The sequence below is a fragment of the Raphanus sativus genome, chromosome 4 (genome assembly GCF_000801105.2).
Source record: "Raphanus sativus cultivar WK10039 chromosome 4, ASM80110v3, whole genome shotgun sequence".
Lineage (NCBI taxonomy): Eukaryota > Viridiplantae > Streptophyta > Magnoliopsida > Brassicales > Brassicaceae > Raphanus > Raphanus sativus.
The window spans coordinates 6,597,241-6,613,501 of record NC_079514.1 but is presented as its reverse complement, the minus strand read 5'-3'; the positions used below and the strand labels follow the sequence as shown (position 1 = coordinate 6,613,501).

The 16,261-nt window shown below is 29.9% G+C and overlaps 1 protein-coding gene and 1 pseudogene across 1 annotated transcript; one reads left to right on the top strand and one right to left on the bottom strand.

Moving 5' to 3' along the window:
* The first annotated feature begins 274 nt into the window (after positions 1 to 274).
* Positions 275 to 1,111, top strand: LOC108834749 (uncharacterized). The gene is made up of 2 exons (XM_057007346.1): positions 275 to 422; positions 506 to 1,111. The coding sequence occupies exons 1-2, from the start codon at positions 315 to 317 to the stop codon at positions 902 to 904; spliced, it is 507 nt and encodes a 168-aa protein (XP_056863326.1). The 5' UTR covers positions 275 to 314; the 3' UTR covers positions 905 to 1,111.
* A 2,076-nt stretch (positions 1,112 to 3,187) lies between these two features.
* Positions 3,188 to 8,562, bottom strand: LOC130510961 (long-chain-alcohol oxidase FAO4A-like; annotated as a pseudogene).
* Between the last annotated feature and the right edge of the window lie 7,699 nt (positions 8,563 to 16,261).

The window sequence follows — 16,261 nt, the reverse complement described above, 5'->3', positions numbered from 1 at the left end:
CAGAGTGTAATAGTTGATTCTCCTGCGAGCTTAGCAAGAGCACTAAGTAGTAAGATTTATCGTCCCCCAAAACCACCACTCCCATACGTATACTCGTCATACAATCAAGACGGTGCTAGGATACGCCAAAAAATTCCATTATTAATTCCAATGAAAAGATCAGCAAAACGGAAGCTATTACAGATAATTATGATACTTCCTCAATTAGGGGACCAGTCAGTGATGGATTACAAATTGCTTGTAGAAATCTTGCTTTACAGAAATATCCCTGTTTAAATCACTATGATCCTTGGTTTAACCATGTTTACCAATCTATGCCGTGTCCTGCCCTTTATCAAGATCCTACATATGCTGCACCGTCATCGATTGCTTCTCAAAGTCTCTTTACCTCTTATCCATCTGTTCCATTTTCTCTTCGGCAGGTAACATATATCATCATTCTCTCTTTATTACATATCTGCATTTTATTTTATATGTCACTTTACTTGCTTTGTTTTGGTTATAGGGTAATGGAGGGTTTGATTTTGAAGCATTGCCTCAGAACTTTGAGCCGTACAAGCTATGGGGTCCTGAAGGAGACAACAACCAAGAAGATCAAACTGCTTATACTGTTGATGGATCTTCTTATCAGAACGAGATTTGGAATTATCAAGGAAACAACAATCAAGAAGATCAAACTGTTCATACTGTTGATGGATCTTCTAATCGGAACGAGACATGGAATTATCAAGGAAACAACAATCAGGGAGATCAAACTGCTAATACTATTGATGAATCTTTTGACATGAACTCACGCAATCCGTTTGATCCTATCGGGAGACCTTGGAATCCGTTTGGCCCTATCGAGCGACCCTTCTCATTTCTTCCCTCTAGTCATGAACTGGCAGATTTGGGATTTGTGTAAAATCTAAGTTTCAAAAAGGAGTGGGTGGCACATATCATTGACAAGTTCATGGGTGTTTTTGTCTAACCAAGTTACCTTTTGTTACTTATGATCTTTAGAATCTTTGTTTTTCTTAAAGAACACGCTAAAAGTTCTTCAGTAATATGTATAAATCTTTGAAGTTTTTCTACTTCCATATTTTGTTTTCTTATAATTTTCTTTTGGATTTTTACTGTTTGACATAAATCTTTAAAGGTCAACTATGGTTGAAATAGATATTAGTACAGGTGTGTGGATACATCTTCCACACGTGATTAGTCAGAGGTTTTTTGAAACAAAAAATAGGATACTGTATAATTATTATCATACAGGAGTTCAAACTGATTCTTTAGGGATCCTAACTCATAAGTGACTAAAGATATATAAGTGGTTGCTGGGATGTTATGTTCATTCAACATTCTCAATATAAAAACACTAATCATCAACTAAATACTTGTAAATCAGCAATTAACCCCCCCCCCCCCCCCCCTCTTTATTCTTCTTAATTCTTATTCATATCCTGCTAACAGTAGCACCTTGTTAAAACGAAACCAAAGATCAGTACTACATCAACACATAGTTTAAACACTCACTACAAAATTCAATAGGATAATAATACTGGCAATGTTTATTCAGGTATTTACGTTAGAAAAAGGACAGAAAGAGTAATATTTTTACCAGGACATAATCAAAAGAACAATGGGTGAAGTAAGATTAGTAATTGTAACCAAGACATAATAAGTTTTTTTTTATATTAATAATATTAGATTATATTTTATATTACTAGTATATTACAAATAAATATGATAAATTATCAAAATAAAATAATATTTTTACCAGGACATAATAAGTTTTTTTATATTTATAATATTAGATTATATTTTATATTACCTAATATATTACAAATAAATATGATAAATTATCAAAATAAAATAATATTTTTTAAAAGACAATTCTCATATAGATATTTTGTTGTTATCTGGAAAATAATATTTTCTATTATAAAATATATATTTTCTATTACAAAATATTAAAACATAGAAAATTTATAAATAAATAAATACTAATCAATCAAAAGTGATTTTGTTTATGTGTCATGTTTTCCATGATTTTACATATTTTTGCTTATTATATAATTAAAAAGAATTGTATATTAATAATATTATATTATAAGCTACATTAGGTAACTGATTATAAACTAATATGATAAAATCATCAAAATAAAAACATATTTAAAAAATAAGATAATTCTTATATATATATATATATATATATATATATTTATATTATTTTTATCTGAAATTAATATTTTTTATTATAAGACATTAAGATATAAAACAATTAATATAAATCAATCAAAAATACGTGTTTAAAATATTTTTCTAATATATAAGTGGTTTTAAAAGTCATGTTTTAGGTATTTTACTTATTATATATTTAAAAATATATTAATAAGATTAGATTATATTTTATATTACCTAATTTATTATAAATTAATATAATTAATTATCAAAATAAGAAAATATTTCTTTAAAAAATAAGATAATTCCTATATATATATATTTTTTTTTTGTTCTTATCTGGAAGTCTCTAATAAAAGATTAAGACGTAAAACGATTTATAATTAAATATTAATCAATAAGAAAGTGATTTTGTTTATGTATCATGTTTTCCACGATTTTAGATATTTTTGTTTATTATATAATTAAAAATAATTATATTAATAATATTAGATCATAAGTTATTAGCTAACTGATTATAAACTAGTATGATAAAATCATCAAAATAAAAAAAATATTTAAAACAAAATAAGATAATTATATATATATATATATATATATATTGTTATCTGGAAATAATATTTTTATTATAAAACATTAAGATAAGGAAAAATTTATAATAAAATATTAATCAATCAAAAATAATTGTATTAAATACTTTCAAAAATATGTCTAATATATAAGTGCTTTCAAAAGTTTATCACAATAACAGACATATATGTATATATATATATATTTGATGAATTTTTTATCATATATATTTTGATGAAATTTTTTATCATATATATTTTGATGTTTGGTTTATTTTTTTAATATAAATAATTTTAAATTAATAAGACATAAATTAATAATTGTTCATAAGAATATTATACTCACATATACGTGGAGAACACTTAGTTCTGAATTATTCAGAATGAATGGAATTATTGTCAGTAGATTTACTAGCAATAAATATTTCCGAATTTAAATGGTACTCTAATAAATAAACTCTTAAACATAAGTTTATAAAAATAAATTATTAAGAAAGCATATTATTTTTCAATGTGGAAAACTTAAGTCCAGTTAAAACGAGACCTCACTTCTTCTTCTTAAGGGCCTCAGCAACATTAAGTCCAATACAATAAGCAATAGACATAACGGTGACCATCGGATTAACCCCTAAAGCCGTCGGGAAAACACTTGTGTCCGCCACAAATAAGCCTTCGACCTCCCAAGTCTCCCCCGTTGGCCTCACCGCAGATTCTTCTGGTCTAGTTCCCATCCTACAACTTCCCATTTGATGAGCTGAACATATCTGTCCCGACAGATCTTTTAAGCCCTTTGAACTCTCTTCCCTCACAAACCTCTCCATCTCTACCACACTCGCTGTTCTGACGTTCAAACTCTTACCTTCTGAGTTATGTGTCCCTATCTCCTCAGCTCCAGCCGCTATCAGAATTTTTAAGACACTCTCAAGACCTTTCTTTAGACTCTCTTCGTCTTCGTCGTTTAAGTTGTAGTCAATGTAAACTCTTCGAATTGATTGTTCCGGTTCCTTTATCTCTCAAAAGCGTGAAAACGTGTGCGGTTCTTGAGAATTTGAGCATGCGGGTTTTGAAATCGTTGCTTGACGTCCAAGGAATAACCCCTGAGAACATCCCTGGATGAAGAGAAGGCGTTTGTATCACCGTTTCTCCATAAGTAGTCTTTGCTTCTGCGTTTACAACGCTAGACATTGCGGTCATTATCCCTCCCTCGTAGCTCTTTTTCTTCTTCTCTGGCCACTTCTCCTCCTCAGGGAACCATCCCCAAGCCATAACTACAGGATGTAAGCAAAGGTTTCTCCCAATGTTACCATTCTTCAAACCGCTGCATTTCAACAGATGAGGCGTTCTAAGCGCACCGCAAGCCACTACCGTGGCCCTAGACTCCACCACATAAATCTCTTCCTCAAACGCAAACGCAATTCCAGTGGAGGTCTTCTTCTTGTTCCCACTTTCACACTCGTACAAGACTTCCATCGCTTTACAACCTGGAAGGATCAAACCGTTACCAGATTCCACTAAATCTACAAGCCAAGTCTCTGAAGTCCCCTGCTTTTGACCTTTCTTGCATCCCAAGGAACAAAACCCACAGTAATGATCCTTTGAAGCATTCCTCGGAATATTCTTCACTTGTAACCCTAATTCTTCACAACCTTTCCTCAAGACCTCATTATTAAACCCTTCTTCCACAAATCCGCATTGAACACCCATTCTCTCACACACAACATCCATTGCTTCTCGGTACAAACTGCTTTCAAACAACTCGAGTTCTGACTTTTCAGCCCATTCCTTCATCACATGTTTCGGTGTCTTGATCGAGGCCGACCAGTTAATGGTAGAACCGCCTCCTACAGTGGACCCGGCGAGAATCACTACGTTCATATCAGAAGTTGCTAGTAGCCCACCGGACAAGTACATCTCATCCATTGCTTGTCCCTCAAGTTGAGAGAGATTGCTTCTTGCATAGTAGTTTCCTTTCTCCACCACCAAAACTTTGTAACCCGCCTTGGCTAAAAGTCCGGCCACCACTCCTCCGCCGGAACCAGATCCAACCACCACGGCATCACACTGGATTGTCATCACTGGGTTAGATATAGATGATCCGTTGTTATTGCTCTTTTGAGTTGAAACTGTGAACCCATGACCTGTTAACTTCTTTGTCACTGCTTCTCTAGGATCTTTGAGATCGATGATGCCATTGTAAAGTGGTCCAAAGATCTCCTTAGGCATCTTCTTGGTAGTCTTCTTCTCATTTAATTCTTCTTCCGGGTCACTATGATCTGAGCTAGGCCTATTGTATCCTATTGCTTTCCAGGCCAAGTTCTTTCCTTTTTCATCCACCTGAAAATTATTAAATCATTTGAAGTATTTAATCTTTGTTATAATCATTTGGTATATCAAACTGACAATTTTTTTTATTTAACTTAGTACATGGACACAACCTACAATCCAAATTGAATGCCCCGTAGTATTATGTATTCCCTCTTTTTTTTTTAAAGTTTGATTATTTTTAAGAAAATCACAGATTAATATTTAGAAATTTCTATACAGATTAACGTTACTCAATATCAAATCACGTGAATGGAAAGTAAGTTTAGAACTAATATCAAATCATAAGGATCATATGTACAAGTTAAGTAATAAGAATTAAAAATGTAGTGAGAAACTAAGAGTTGCATGGGGTTAAATTTTTACCTGAGTAAAGAAGACAAGTGCGGTGATAAGTTTGATGGACCTAAAGAACATTCTTAGGAGTAAGAAATAGCTTGAAGCCCAATTGAGTAATGTCTCTTCTCTCTGTTTCTTTGGCAGCCGGCAGAATCTCCTGAAGTATGGAAAGCCGCCGATGAAACTTCTCCGACCACACAAGACGAGACTTCCAATCCAAGTGGAGAGTGACCACAGTCCAACTCTTAAAATCCACTTCTTTGGGTGGTGAAGTCTCTGACTCATTAACCTCGCCACCTATTATTGTGAATTTATGAAATAGTAACAAAATTACAAAACGTCAACGGTCAAATAAAATTAACGAAGATGATATAAACCAAGGATAAGTATTTAAATCTATTTAACCTATAGTAATTTTCCTATTGTTATTATAAAACTAGTATGTGTCTGAAATAGGACCCGAAATGTTTTGGTTTATTAGTCTACGTTTACTTCTTTTGGCCAATGCAGTTATGACAAGAAAAGAGAAATTTGTATAGGTCATCGTAGTGATATTAATACCATATTACTATATAATAATAACTAGATTTTGACCCGCGCTTCGAAAGCGCGGGTATTATTTTTCATTTTTATGAAATATATTATTTGTTTGTAATTACTGAATGTATTTATCTTATTAAAAATTTTTTTATAATAAATTCGACACATATAGTGTTTTTGGTAAACTATGTGTTTTTCTGGCTTTGTTTTATTCTCTCTCCAATCAACATATTTATTTGGCTTGTTATTAAAATAAATAATTTTAGAACGCAGCTGTACAATACTTTTACATTGATATTTTGTTTAAACAATGTGACATATTTCTATATTAGTTAAATATTTACATTGTAATTTAAATTTGTATACAAATCAACATATGTGTGTAGTTTGTTGTTAAAAGAAATGATTTTGAATCCAAATGTACACTACTTTTATATAGATTTCCTTTTCAGTTCATATAAATATTTTAAATATATTTATTTCAACTGAACTAACTAATATTTTGTTAAATTGGCCCCTGAAATATATTTTTATACATCAATATTTATTTTTCATAATTAGTGTTATATATTCTAGATGTATCATAATATAACTAACGATATTCAAAAGACCTAGACCGAATCAGGTCATATGGCTACTTTTGTTATAAATATCCGAACCCGTTTTAGATACATTGGTTATGTAGATATTTTAAGATTTCTATACATTAGAACCAAATTCATCCAGATCCAAAATGACCAACCTAAAAATCCACACATAAGTTTATAATATTCAAGCGGGACTTGGTTTCAAAACAAAAAAACGATATCCGAAAGGAATAACATGTACCTAAATGGACAGATAATGTTCATGTCTAACTGATTTTATAAATTAATAAAAAATCATTTCTATGTGTTCGGCTAAATTAAGTGAAATAGAAAGAATTTTTTTATCAAGTAAAATAATTATATAGAGTGAAAAATTAAGTGGTAATAAATGTACCATATTTTAATTATTTTGATTTAAGTTATTATTTTATTCACAAAAATATATCTTTGAACTATATTTTTGGGTACGTGATTTTCCACAGATTGAAACTAAAATAAAAATATTTTAGTAAAATAAACTAAACCAAACGTTTAATCATATATAAAACCTAATTATTTCACATTTTTGATTTTATAATTGGCATAAAGTTAATATTGATTAACTAATAAATAAAAAGATGTTATTTATGTTTCCAAACAATTCTCATTTGTTATTAATTTATTGAAAATACAATGGCTAAATGTGTAAATAAAAAAAAGTACACATCTCTTCTATCCATGTTTCCAAACATATCTCATTTATTCTACTATCCATGTTTCTAAATATATCTCATTTATTCTACTATCCTTGTTTCCAAACATCTCCAATTTGTACTTCAACTTTAATAATATAGATAGTTGTAAGCAACCAATAAGTGGTTGCGAAAAGAAACGTATGTGACTAAATCTTGATATATATTTTGCATACGTGACGACGGATTTTTGTTGTACTCGAAACATGTCGGCTCCATATTTCACTGAGAGTACTGGCCTTTTGTTCTCTTCTTAAGTAGTATATTCTTTTATTTTAGCGATGACTGATTCACATGCATGCAACGATCGATTTCCATGTTTTTACAAATTAGTGTAATCCTTTATTAAAGAAATAAATTAAAAATATACATATTCAACTGTTTTTTTTTTTTTTGTAAACTATATTCAACTGTTAAAACAATTCATCTAGTTCAACCATGGATACTTTAAGCAGTAAAACTGTTGTTTCAACTTTCAACGTTGTCGAAACACGATGTGAATCAGCTTTGAGAAAGGTTTTTCTTTTGCATTTGGTACTACAACTTTCATTAAGAATGATCACGAACCAAGAAAGACAACAAACCAAAACTCATAACTTAATCGTTTATGTCCCATTAATCATTTATATTTTTCCATCTATAAAAACTGTTAATTAGTGGATTGTTACTTTAAACTTAAGATATAGAAAAGGCAAATTAAGTTCATTGGTAAAAAACCCAGTAACCCATGGTTTCATATTATACAGTTGCAAACCATTCACAAAAAATGTTCTGTTCTCTTTTGTTTGTATAAAAGATTAGCTATAAATCTATTCAAATGCATGTAGCATATATAGTTGATGAAGCATATATTTATATATACAGGGTGAAATGGATAGGTAGATATAGATAGATGTGTCTTTAATTACATGATCATGCATGTGTATATCATATATAACTTTAGATGAATTAATGTAAATGCATGTTTGTATATATACACACTTACGCGGTCGGGAGTTCCGGTATGAGGAGCGGAGGCGGAGTAGTATCCAGCGACGCCGTCATCCAGGTTTCCTACTTCAGCGCCGTCGATAGATGGTATTAGAGTATCGCAGATCGCAACAAGAGATTCCATCTCACGCGCCGTCAGTGAGTTCGCATAAAGCGTCTTCGTTTCATCTTTCTGCCGGAGACTTCCAAATTCGACGTCGAGCTTTGCTTCCATCGAATCTTTATGAAGGTTGCTTTTGTTTTTATATTCCATTAACTCAAGAATTGTTTTTGTTATTGTGACTGGTAAAGAATGTGTTTTATGTGTTTATATAGAGGGACAATGACTATATACATGCATATGTATTAGATTAAATATATACAAATGGAATGTGTAGTATTTGGACAAGTCAGTTATGCATGAACCATATCAAAATGGTTTGGTACCAGCAGGAAAATTCGGATACCGGCAAGAACACAGGCTTGGTCCCAACTCTACCAAACTATTAAACTAATACAGTTATCTATTAGCATTTTTGTGATTTATTTTATGAAAACATATATATATTTCTGAAACTGTATGTTGAATAGTGACATATTAGTTCAACATTTAATATCAGATATTTTTAATTGAGTTGGATATTTTTGTCGACCAGCTTGGTATATTATCTCAGAGAATTGTAAATTACACACTGAGGAATGGGACTGATCTCATAATACATTTGTTTGATACAAACCAAATTTTGCATATATATATATATATGCGTATATTTATTTGTGGATGTATCGTAATTCTACTCCACATAAATGACAATGAGAGGATGAGCCAATATATTTATGATGAAATATTTTTCGACGAAAAGGAAAGATATATGAATATTTGTATTCTTTTACTTTGTTCAAAGATTTTGTAATCAAGGCTATGAATAGTTTAAATGCTTCCATTCTACTCCACATAAATGAAAATGAGAGGATGAGGATTAGCCAATATATATATGATGGAAATATTTTTCAACAAAAAGGAAAGATATATGAAAATTTTCATTCTATTATTTTGTTCAGAGCTTTTATAGTCAAGGTTATGAATCGTTTAATGTTTCCATTATACTAGTAACATGCTAAATAGTTTGAACAATTCACGACGCGTAGATGAGTTCTAGTGACGTAAATATTTGTGCTGTAATAAGAAGAGATCATCTCTGATTTAAAACATTGTTTGCAATACAAATGAAAGGGATAGGGAGTATATTTCAATAATTTTACAAATATTTTGGCCTCAAAACGTTTTATGACAAAAAGCTGATATTACACTAATGATGAATGAATGTCTTAAATTTTTGATAGTAAAATTTAATGGAAGAAGATGTTCAAAAAAAAAGAAAATTTTTGATAGTACGTTGGAAGCCCTCGAGGCAGTGGCGGAGCCAGCCACAAAGTTTACTGGGGTCAACAAAGCTGAAACATAGATTTAAGTGTACTTTGAGAAAATATTACCGGGGTCATTGTACTAATTTTACAGCATTTCACCAGTTTTTTAAACCAAAAATACAAGTAAAATTGTTGTTATAAAAATTCATGGGGTCAAGTGACCCCCCTCCCTAAAGGCTACCTCCGCCACTGCCTCGAGGTTGAATCATACATGTGAATGGACTCAAAATATAAAAAACAATGATAGAAAAAAAAACAATGATAAAGCAAAATTTTGAATGATTGGGAGTATTTGGTAATAATGCTAAAAGAAATTGGCAATGTTCATAAATATGATAGAATCAATAAAGTCCAGAGATCATGAAAGGACCCAAGGACTGCATAATATGAGTATCAAACTCGACCCAATTAAAAAAGCAAAAGAATTGAATGTCGAAGACAGTACAGTTATACCTGTCCTCCATAATTGTATCATTCATTAAGCTTCTGATTTTCTCCCAGATTTAGAGTTTATTTTCCCTCTTTTATGTAAACTATAGGTGCATTGATATCATCGATTGTCCAATGCAAGTTGACGTTTGGGTAGATGGAATTTAATAGAAGTTCTTATTTCAGATTTGTTTTTGAATTTTACGTGTGAAATGTAACTTATTTACATTCTGAGTTTTTGATTTAGAGTATTTCCAAAAAAGTATCTATTTTAAAGTTTGCAAAGTTCTATATTTAAAATTTCAACCTATTTTTTTTTTGTCAAACTTCAATTATATAGATTCTTACTTATAAATAAAGAAAGTGTTCACACAACATGATAACATAGCTATCTCGACCAAAACAACAACTATTACAAAGAAACAAATACAACATATAAAGATAGGGGCAAACACCACACTTAAACAATCAATAACATAAAGAAGTCTTCTAAACTCAACGACTATCGAGCTGAAAAATGAGCCGAAGCCTTGGAAATTAAAGACCACAAATCTTGATATGCACAATTAACAATCCTTAGCATTGCTAAACAGCCTTTGATTAGAACTTCAGTATTTAAAGTATCTCTTATCTTTAACTTTAAATTTCCTGCACCAAAACCACATAAAGTAGTTGATGAAATTGGGAGAAAAACAAATTCCATAAAGAAGGAACTTGAGTAATAGACATTCAATAAGACCAGATTCACGGGATGAATGGAAATTTGAGAGTTGAGACATTAATCCATCAGACTGCCATAACTGAACACAAAAGGACTTGAAAACCACAAAGGTAGAACTGCATAAAACAGTTAAGGGACTGCATACTGCAGTAAAAAAACTGCACCAAAACGAGATACATAAACGAACCATGAGAGAATTTAAGAAACCAGATATATATCAACATAACACTAAGAATAAATTTGAGAATCTCTGAGAAAACATTGTAGAAAGTAAATGCTTTGAGGCAAAGCTTGTGTCACCAACGGACACAAGAGAGACAACACCAACACTCACAAAATCCATATTCAACAAAAAAAAATCTAAATCTAGAGATTTATAAATCATTTGAGAGACTGTTGAAGATGTGTCAAAGAGCCGCAGGAGCACGAGCTGGAAAGGTGAGTCAGGTGGATTTGGCGGTTCTGGCGGAGAGAGCTTCAAGCGGCACATGAAGAGGCGTACATGGTGGCGGATCAGGACGAGTACAAGGCGGCGGATCGGGAGTTCCAACACGTTCTTCTCCAAAAATAAAATTTCAAATATAACTTCAAAACTATTTTTATTTTATTCTATTATTCTTATATTTGTCTTATTTAATGTAAATTTATACTCTTACACAATTTAGGAAAGTTATGCAGGCTGGCTATTAAGATGGAGAATAAACCCAGATTGGCAATGGACCATTAATCGTTTGCAGCGGATGGGAGAAAAGAGAATGGATACAATTCTTGCTAAGAGTAGAGAAAAAGGAACGCAAGACGACATCACCTGTCATGGACAAACACTGATCAAATGAGAAGATCGGTAGAAAAAGTTGTCAGAAATAGGATCATCTCACTTCGGTACAAATCAAACCACAAATATAGAGGTCTTCTACAACGTTAGTTTCAGATTACCACATAGATTAGATCATTCTTTTATTTTATGACATATCATAAAGACTTCAGTTTCTAAAGGTTGAGAGTTGTACGTGGAATTTTTTGATAGATCAATAAATTTTAAATTTCATAATTTTTTTTTATAAATAACTAGCACATATATAAAAAATTATAGCAATATTAATTAATAAAATATTACTCTAAAATATAAAATTGTGAATACAAATACATAGTTAAATATTAAATTAGATGACAAAAAGTTAAATATTAAACTACAAACAAAATACCACATTATTCCATAAAATTATTTCTGTAATATGCCATATTTTGGTTACACAAAATTTGTTTGGACAATATTTTGGAGATTTTGGAGGTTCTGGAGCAATTTTACCAGAGTACTAATGTTGTTGTAATATTTAAATTTGTGTAATAATTATGTCTTCATGTATCTTTTTTTAATTAAGTTTCTTTTGTAATATTCTTATTGTCTAATTTTAGTTTTAAAATAATATAAATCTTTTTTAAAATATTTAATTTTATGTGTAAAAAGTTGAATTTATAAAAGTAAAACTGAATTATTTATGAGATATAAAAATTTTAAGGATTAAAACGATAAACAAGAAAATACTTAAGAATTATAAATGTGATTTGAAAATTTGAGTAGTGAAATTCAAATATAAAATTTCACTTCTTAAAACTCTAAAATTGAAATTTTGATTTTTTTTGTGGAAAACAAAAAACTCTATATTGGAAGTTATACATGAGAGTGCATTCAACTGGTTGTTATAGGTGATTTCTATTACCAAAAAAAAAACAAATCTACTTTTATTTAAACATAAATTTTAAAAAACTCATTTAACATTTACTTTTATTGAACATGACATTCATAAAATATTCTGAAATCTATTATTATTAAAAATATTTGAAATTGTAGAGTTTAAAAATTTTCAGGTGATTTTAGACTATTTGAATGAAAACTTAAACTCTATGGTTTTAGGTTATATTCTGGAATAGTTTAATAAAAATCACTTTAAATTCTCTAATTTATTGAATTCATTTAAAATTTCATTAAAAATTAAATTACTTCAAAACTTTATTGAATACACTCCAGAGTTTTTTATTTTGGAGATGATTTTAGTAGTTGGAAAGATAGACCCACAATCACGAGTACTGCACTGGTATCATTACCGAAAATTCTGAGTTCGGATTTATAATTTCATATCCAATTATCGTTAAGTTCTTTCTTCTTCTTCTTCTTCTTCTTCTTCTTCTAATTCTTCTAATTCAGTAATATATATTATATACCAATCATTTTATGATGGGATTCTATAAATCCTTCTGAATTTAATGTTTTTAATTATAAAGGAATATGTATATATATATATATTTAATATATATATTATATATTTAAACTTTAATGATTTTTTGTCAATATCCAAAGTCATCTAGATATTGACAAAGTAATTTCAAAATAATTTCCACCTTTCAGTAAGAAACCAAATATAAGCATAATATATTATAAAGTAACACTTGATCAATTAAGAGACAATAAAGCAATACATTTTGTTGATTTGAACGGGCCTTCTGGTCAAATGGCAGTGGGCGAGCATGAAACGCTAATACGTTTCAGGTTCGATCTTCCTGATATGCGAAACTAAGTCTCATTGTTCTATTCACCTAACGTGGATATGAGTCCATGTTTTAGGACCCATTTGAATGCCTTAGAGAAGGAGTTTATCCGTGGGCTTGCGACTCCCCTGAATTCAACCAGGTTAAAAAAAATTGTCAAAAAAACACATTTTGTTGATTTTAAGCTGAACTTATGTAAATCTAATAAAATTATAAAGCAGTATATTATATATATGTAAATGTTGAGTTTCAGTTATTCCGTACATCAAAACTATGTAAATTTATTCATATGTATGTATATATCTCTAAAATAGCATATATATTATTATTCTGTTATTAAGCATATTAACTTAATTTGAAGTCTTGTTATTACTCATTTATATTTTTCTACATATATTTCATTAAAATTCTTAATGGTGCTTTTTCTATATAATTTTTTTTTTTGAAAAGTAAACACAATTTTATACATAATTGTGTTAAGAATATATCATAGCTTTTTTTTCAACTTCCTCACTAACATTAACAACTGGTGTTATTATTTTTAAAGTAATTTTTGAATCTTTAAACTTGCTGCATGCATTTGCCAAATATGGCATCATAATTTATTTTATTATGAGAGATAAGAATATATCTCATATTTTTTTTTAAAAAAATATCAGCTTTAATAATAAATTTATTTGAATTTGACTTTATTTTATTTTTAAAGAAAAGTTATTAAATTATGTTTTATGTAATTTGATAAATTTTAATTTTTCATCTAATTGATATTTTTTGTAAATTAATATGTTTTTAAATCGCAATCTTTTTATAGGAATTTTATTGTATCTCAATTGTAAAAGTACGGACGAAGTACATATGTATTTTAATTCCTTTCTCAAAAAAGTATATATGAACAGAAGAGATACACTTGCACATTTTCCTATTTTGTTAAAAGAGTTATTCTTGGGTTCACCCCCTAGGGTGAACCATTAGGTTCACCCACCAATAGAAACTTGTCATTTTAGATTTAGTATCTTTTAATTAAAGAAATAAATAATTTGTCAAATTATATTATTTTTTCAAAATAAAATTTAAAAATAAATAAAAACAGTATATAAAAACGAATTAAAAAAAAATTAATGTTGTCAACAAAACACTAAACCCTAAACTCTAATACTAAACCCTAAACTCTAATACTAAACCCTAAACTCTAATCATACACCCTAAACCCTTGGGTAAACCATAAACCCTTGGAAAAAACACTAAACATGTTGTCAACAAAACACTAAACCCTAAACTCTAATCCTAAACCCTAAACCCTTGGGTAAACCCTAAACCCTTGGGTAAACCCTAAACCCTTGGGTAAACCCTAAACCCTTGGGTAAACCCTAATCCTTAGAAAAACACTAAACATTTGGATAAATTCTAAACTATAAATCTTAAACACTAAACTCCAAATCTTATAAATAAATATTTTTAAAAATAATCTTTATTGAGAACTATTTTTATTTTTATTTATTTAGTCTTTTTATTTATTTTAAAAGCATAATATAATTTGGCAAGTTATTTTTGTTTCCTTAATTAAAAGATACTAGATTTAAAATAACAACTTTCTATTGGTTGGTGAACCTAAAGGTTCACCCTAGGGGGTGAACCCAAGAAAAAGTCTTGTTAAAATACACATATACATTGTACAAAGTTTCTTTTGTTGATCTTAAAAAAAAGTTTCTTTTGTTTTGAGGCAACACCATTAACTCAGTTGGAGCCACTGAGGTTAGAGAGCAAGAAAAGACAAGCCCAAGAAAAAAATATTGAAACAGAGATACATAGTAAATCCACGACAGAAATTATGCCAAAATTTCTACTCTTCTCGAACAATCAAATCAACAGTAGCAATTTAGCGCCCTTGTAACATTCCTTGCTTCATTTTGAGCTCACTAACCATTGAGATCGTTTCTGAGGAAAAATAACATTGGAAAAATCTTATATAAAAAGTGAAAAAAATTGAAGAGAGTAAAAAAAGGATCTTTGATCCATTTCTAGATTGAGAAACGCTAAAAATGGTTCAACCTTTAGGGAGAACATGCCAAAGAGACTTGATCTATTGGAAGCATTATCGTGTGAAATCGATTTTGAAGTGTCGAGATTGCTAAAGAACAGCTCGTAAAGTCCCATCCAAAGACCAACATAACAGATCCAAGAAGGTATATTTCTACAAGTATAGTGTATATCATCAGAAATTTGTCTATTTTAGTTGTTGTGCGTATAATATTCTAATAAAGTTAAACCATAGATACACAAAGTCTCATTAGTTGCTTCTACCAGAAATATTATCACCTTCCCACGATTCACAGGATACTGCACGAATGACTGTGAGGTACATATATCCTTGCAGTGGTCAAATGTTAGAGGGACAGTCAGAGCCGGCTCTGAGGTAAAACACCCGAAACACCCATAGGCAACTGATATAGCTCTTTTTATATGCTCTATTGGCTTATCTGGTTGCCCGAGAAAATGTACATAGTGCTATAGAGTGAACTAGTCTAAAAACATATCACATTGTTTGATTCAAATTTAGAATATCTTCCGATAAATGTTAGAAGATAGACCGATCATTTATTACATCCACTGTATTAACCACATAGATCAAACCTAAGTCCAAACTAACCGTAATAATTTAATTTCTGGAGGAATCAAACCAAACCGATATTGATACACGTTAAACTCCAATAAAATTACCGATAGAATACCACCACTTGCTTCTCTCTTTTTTTTTATTCACACTAGATTCTTTGTCCGCGCTATGCGCGGATAGTATATTTTAACCATGTTTAAATCATAAATTTTCATGTTATAATTTTATAATAAATAAAAAATATTTATGATATTGATATGATTTATCAGAGTTTAACCACTTTTTAAGATATAATTTGTTTC

Excerpts from the sequence above, each read along its gene's own strand:
- LOC108834749 (XM_057007346.1), top strand. The coding sequence starts at position 315 with ATGCCGTGTCCTGCCCTTTATCAAGATCCTACATATGCTGCACCGTCA. Across the intron at positions 423-505 it reads TTCCATTTTCTCTTCGGCAG|GGTAATGGAGGGTTTGATTT; the intron begins GTAACATATATC and ends TTTTGGTTATAG.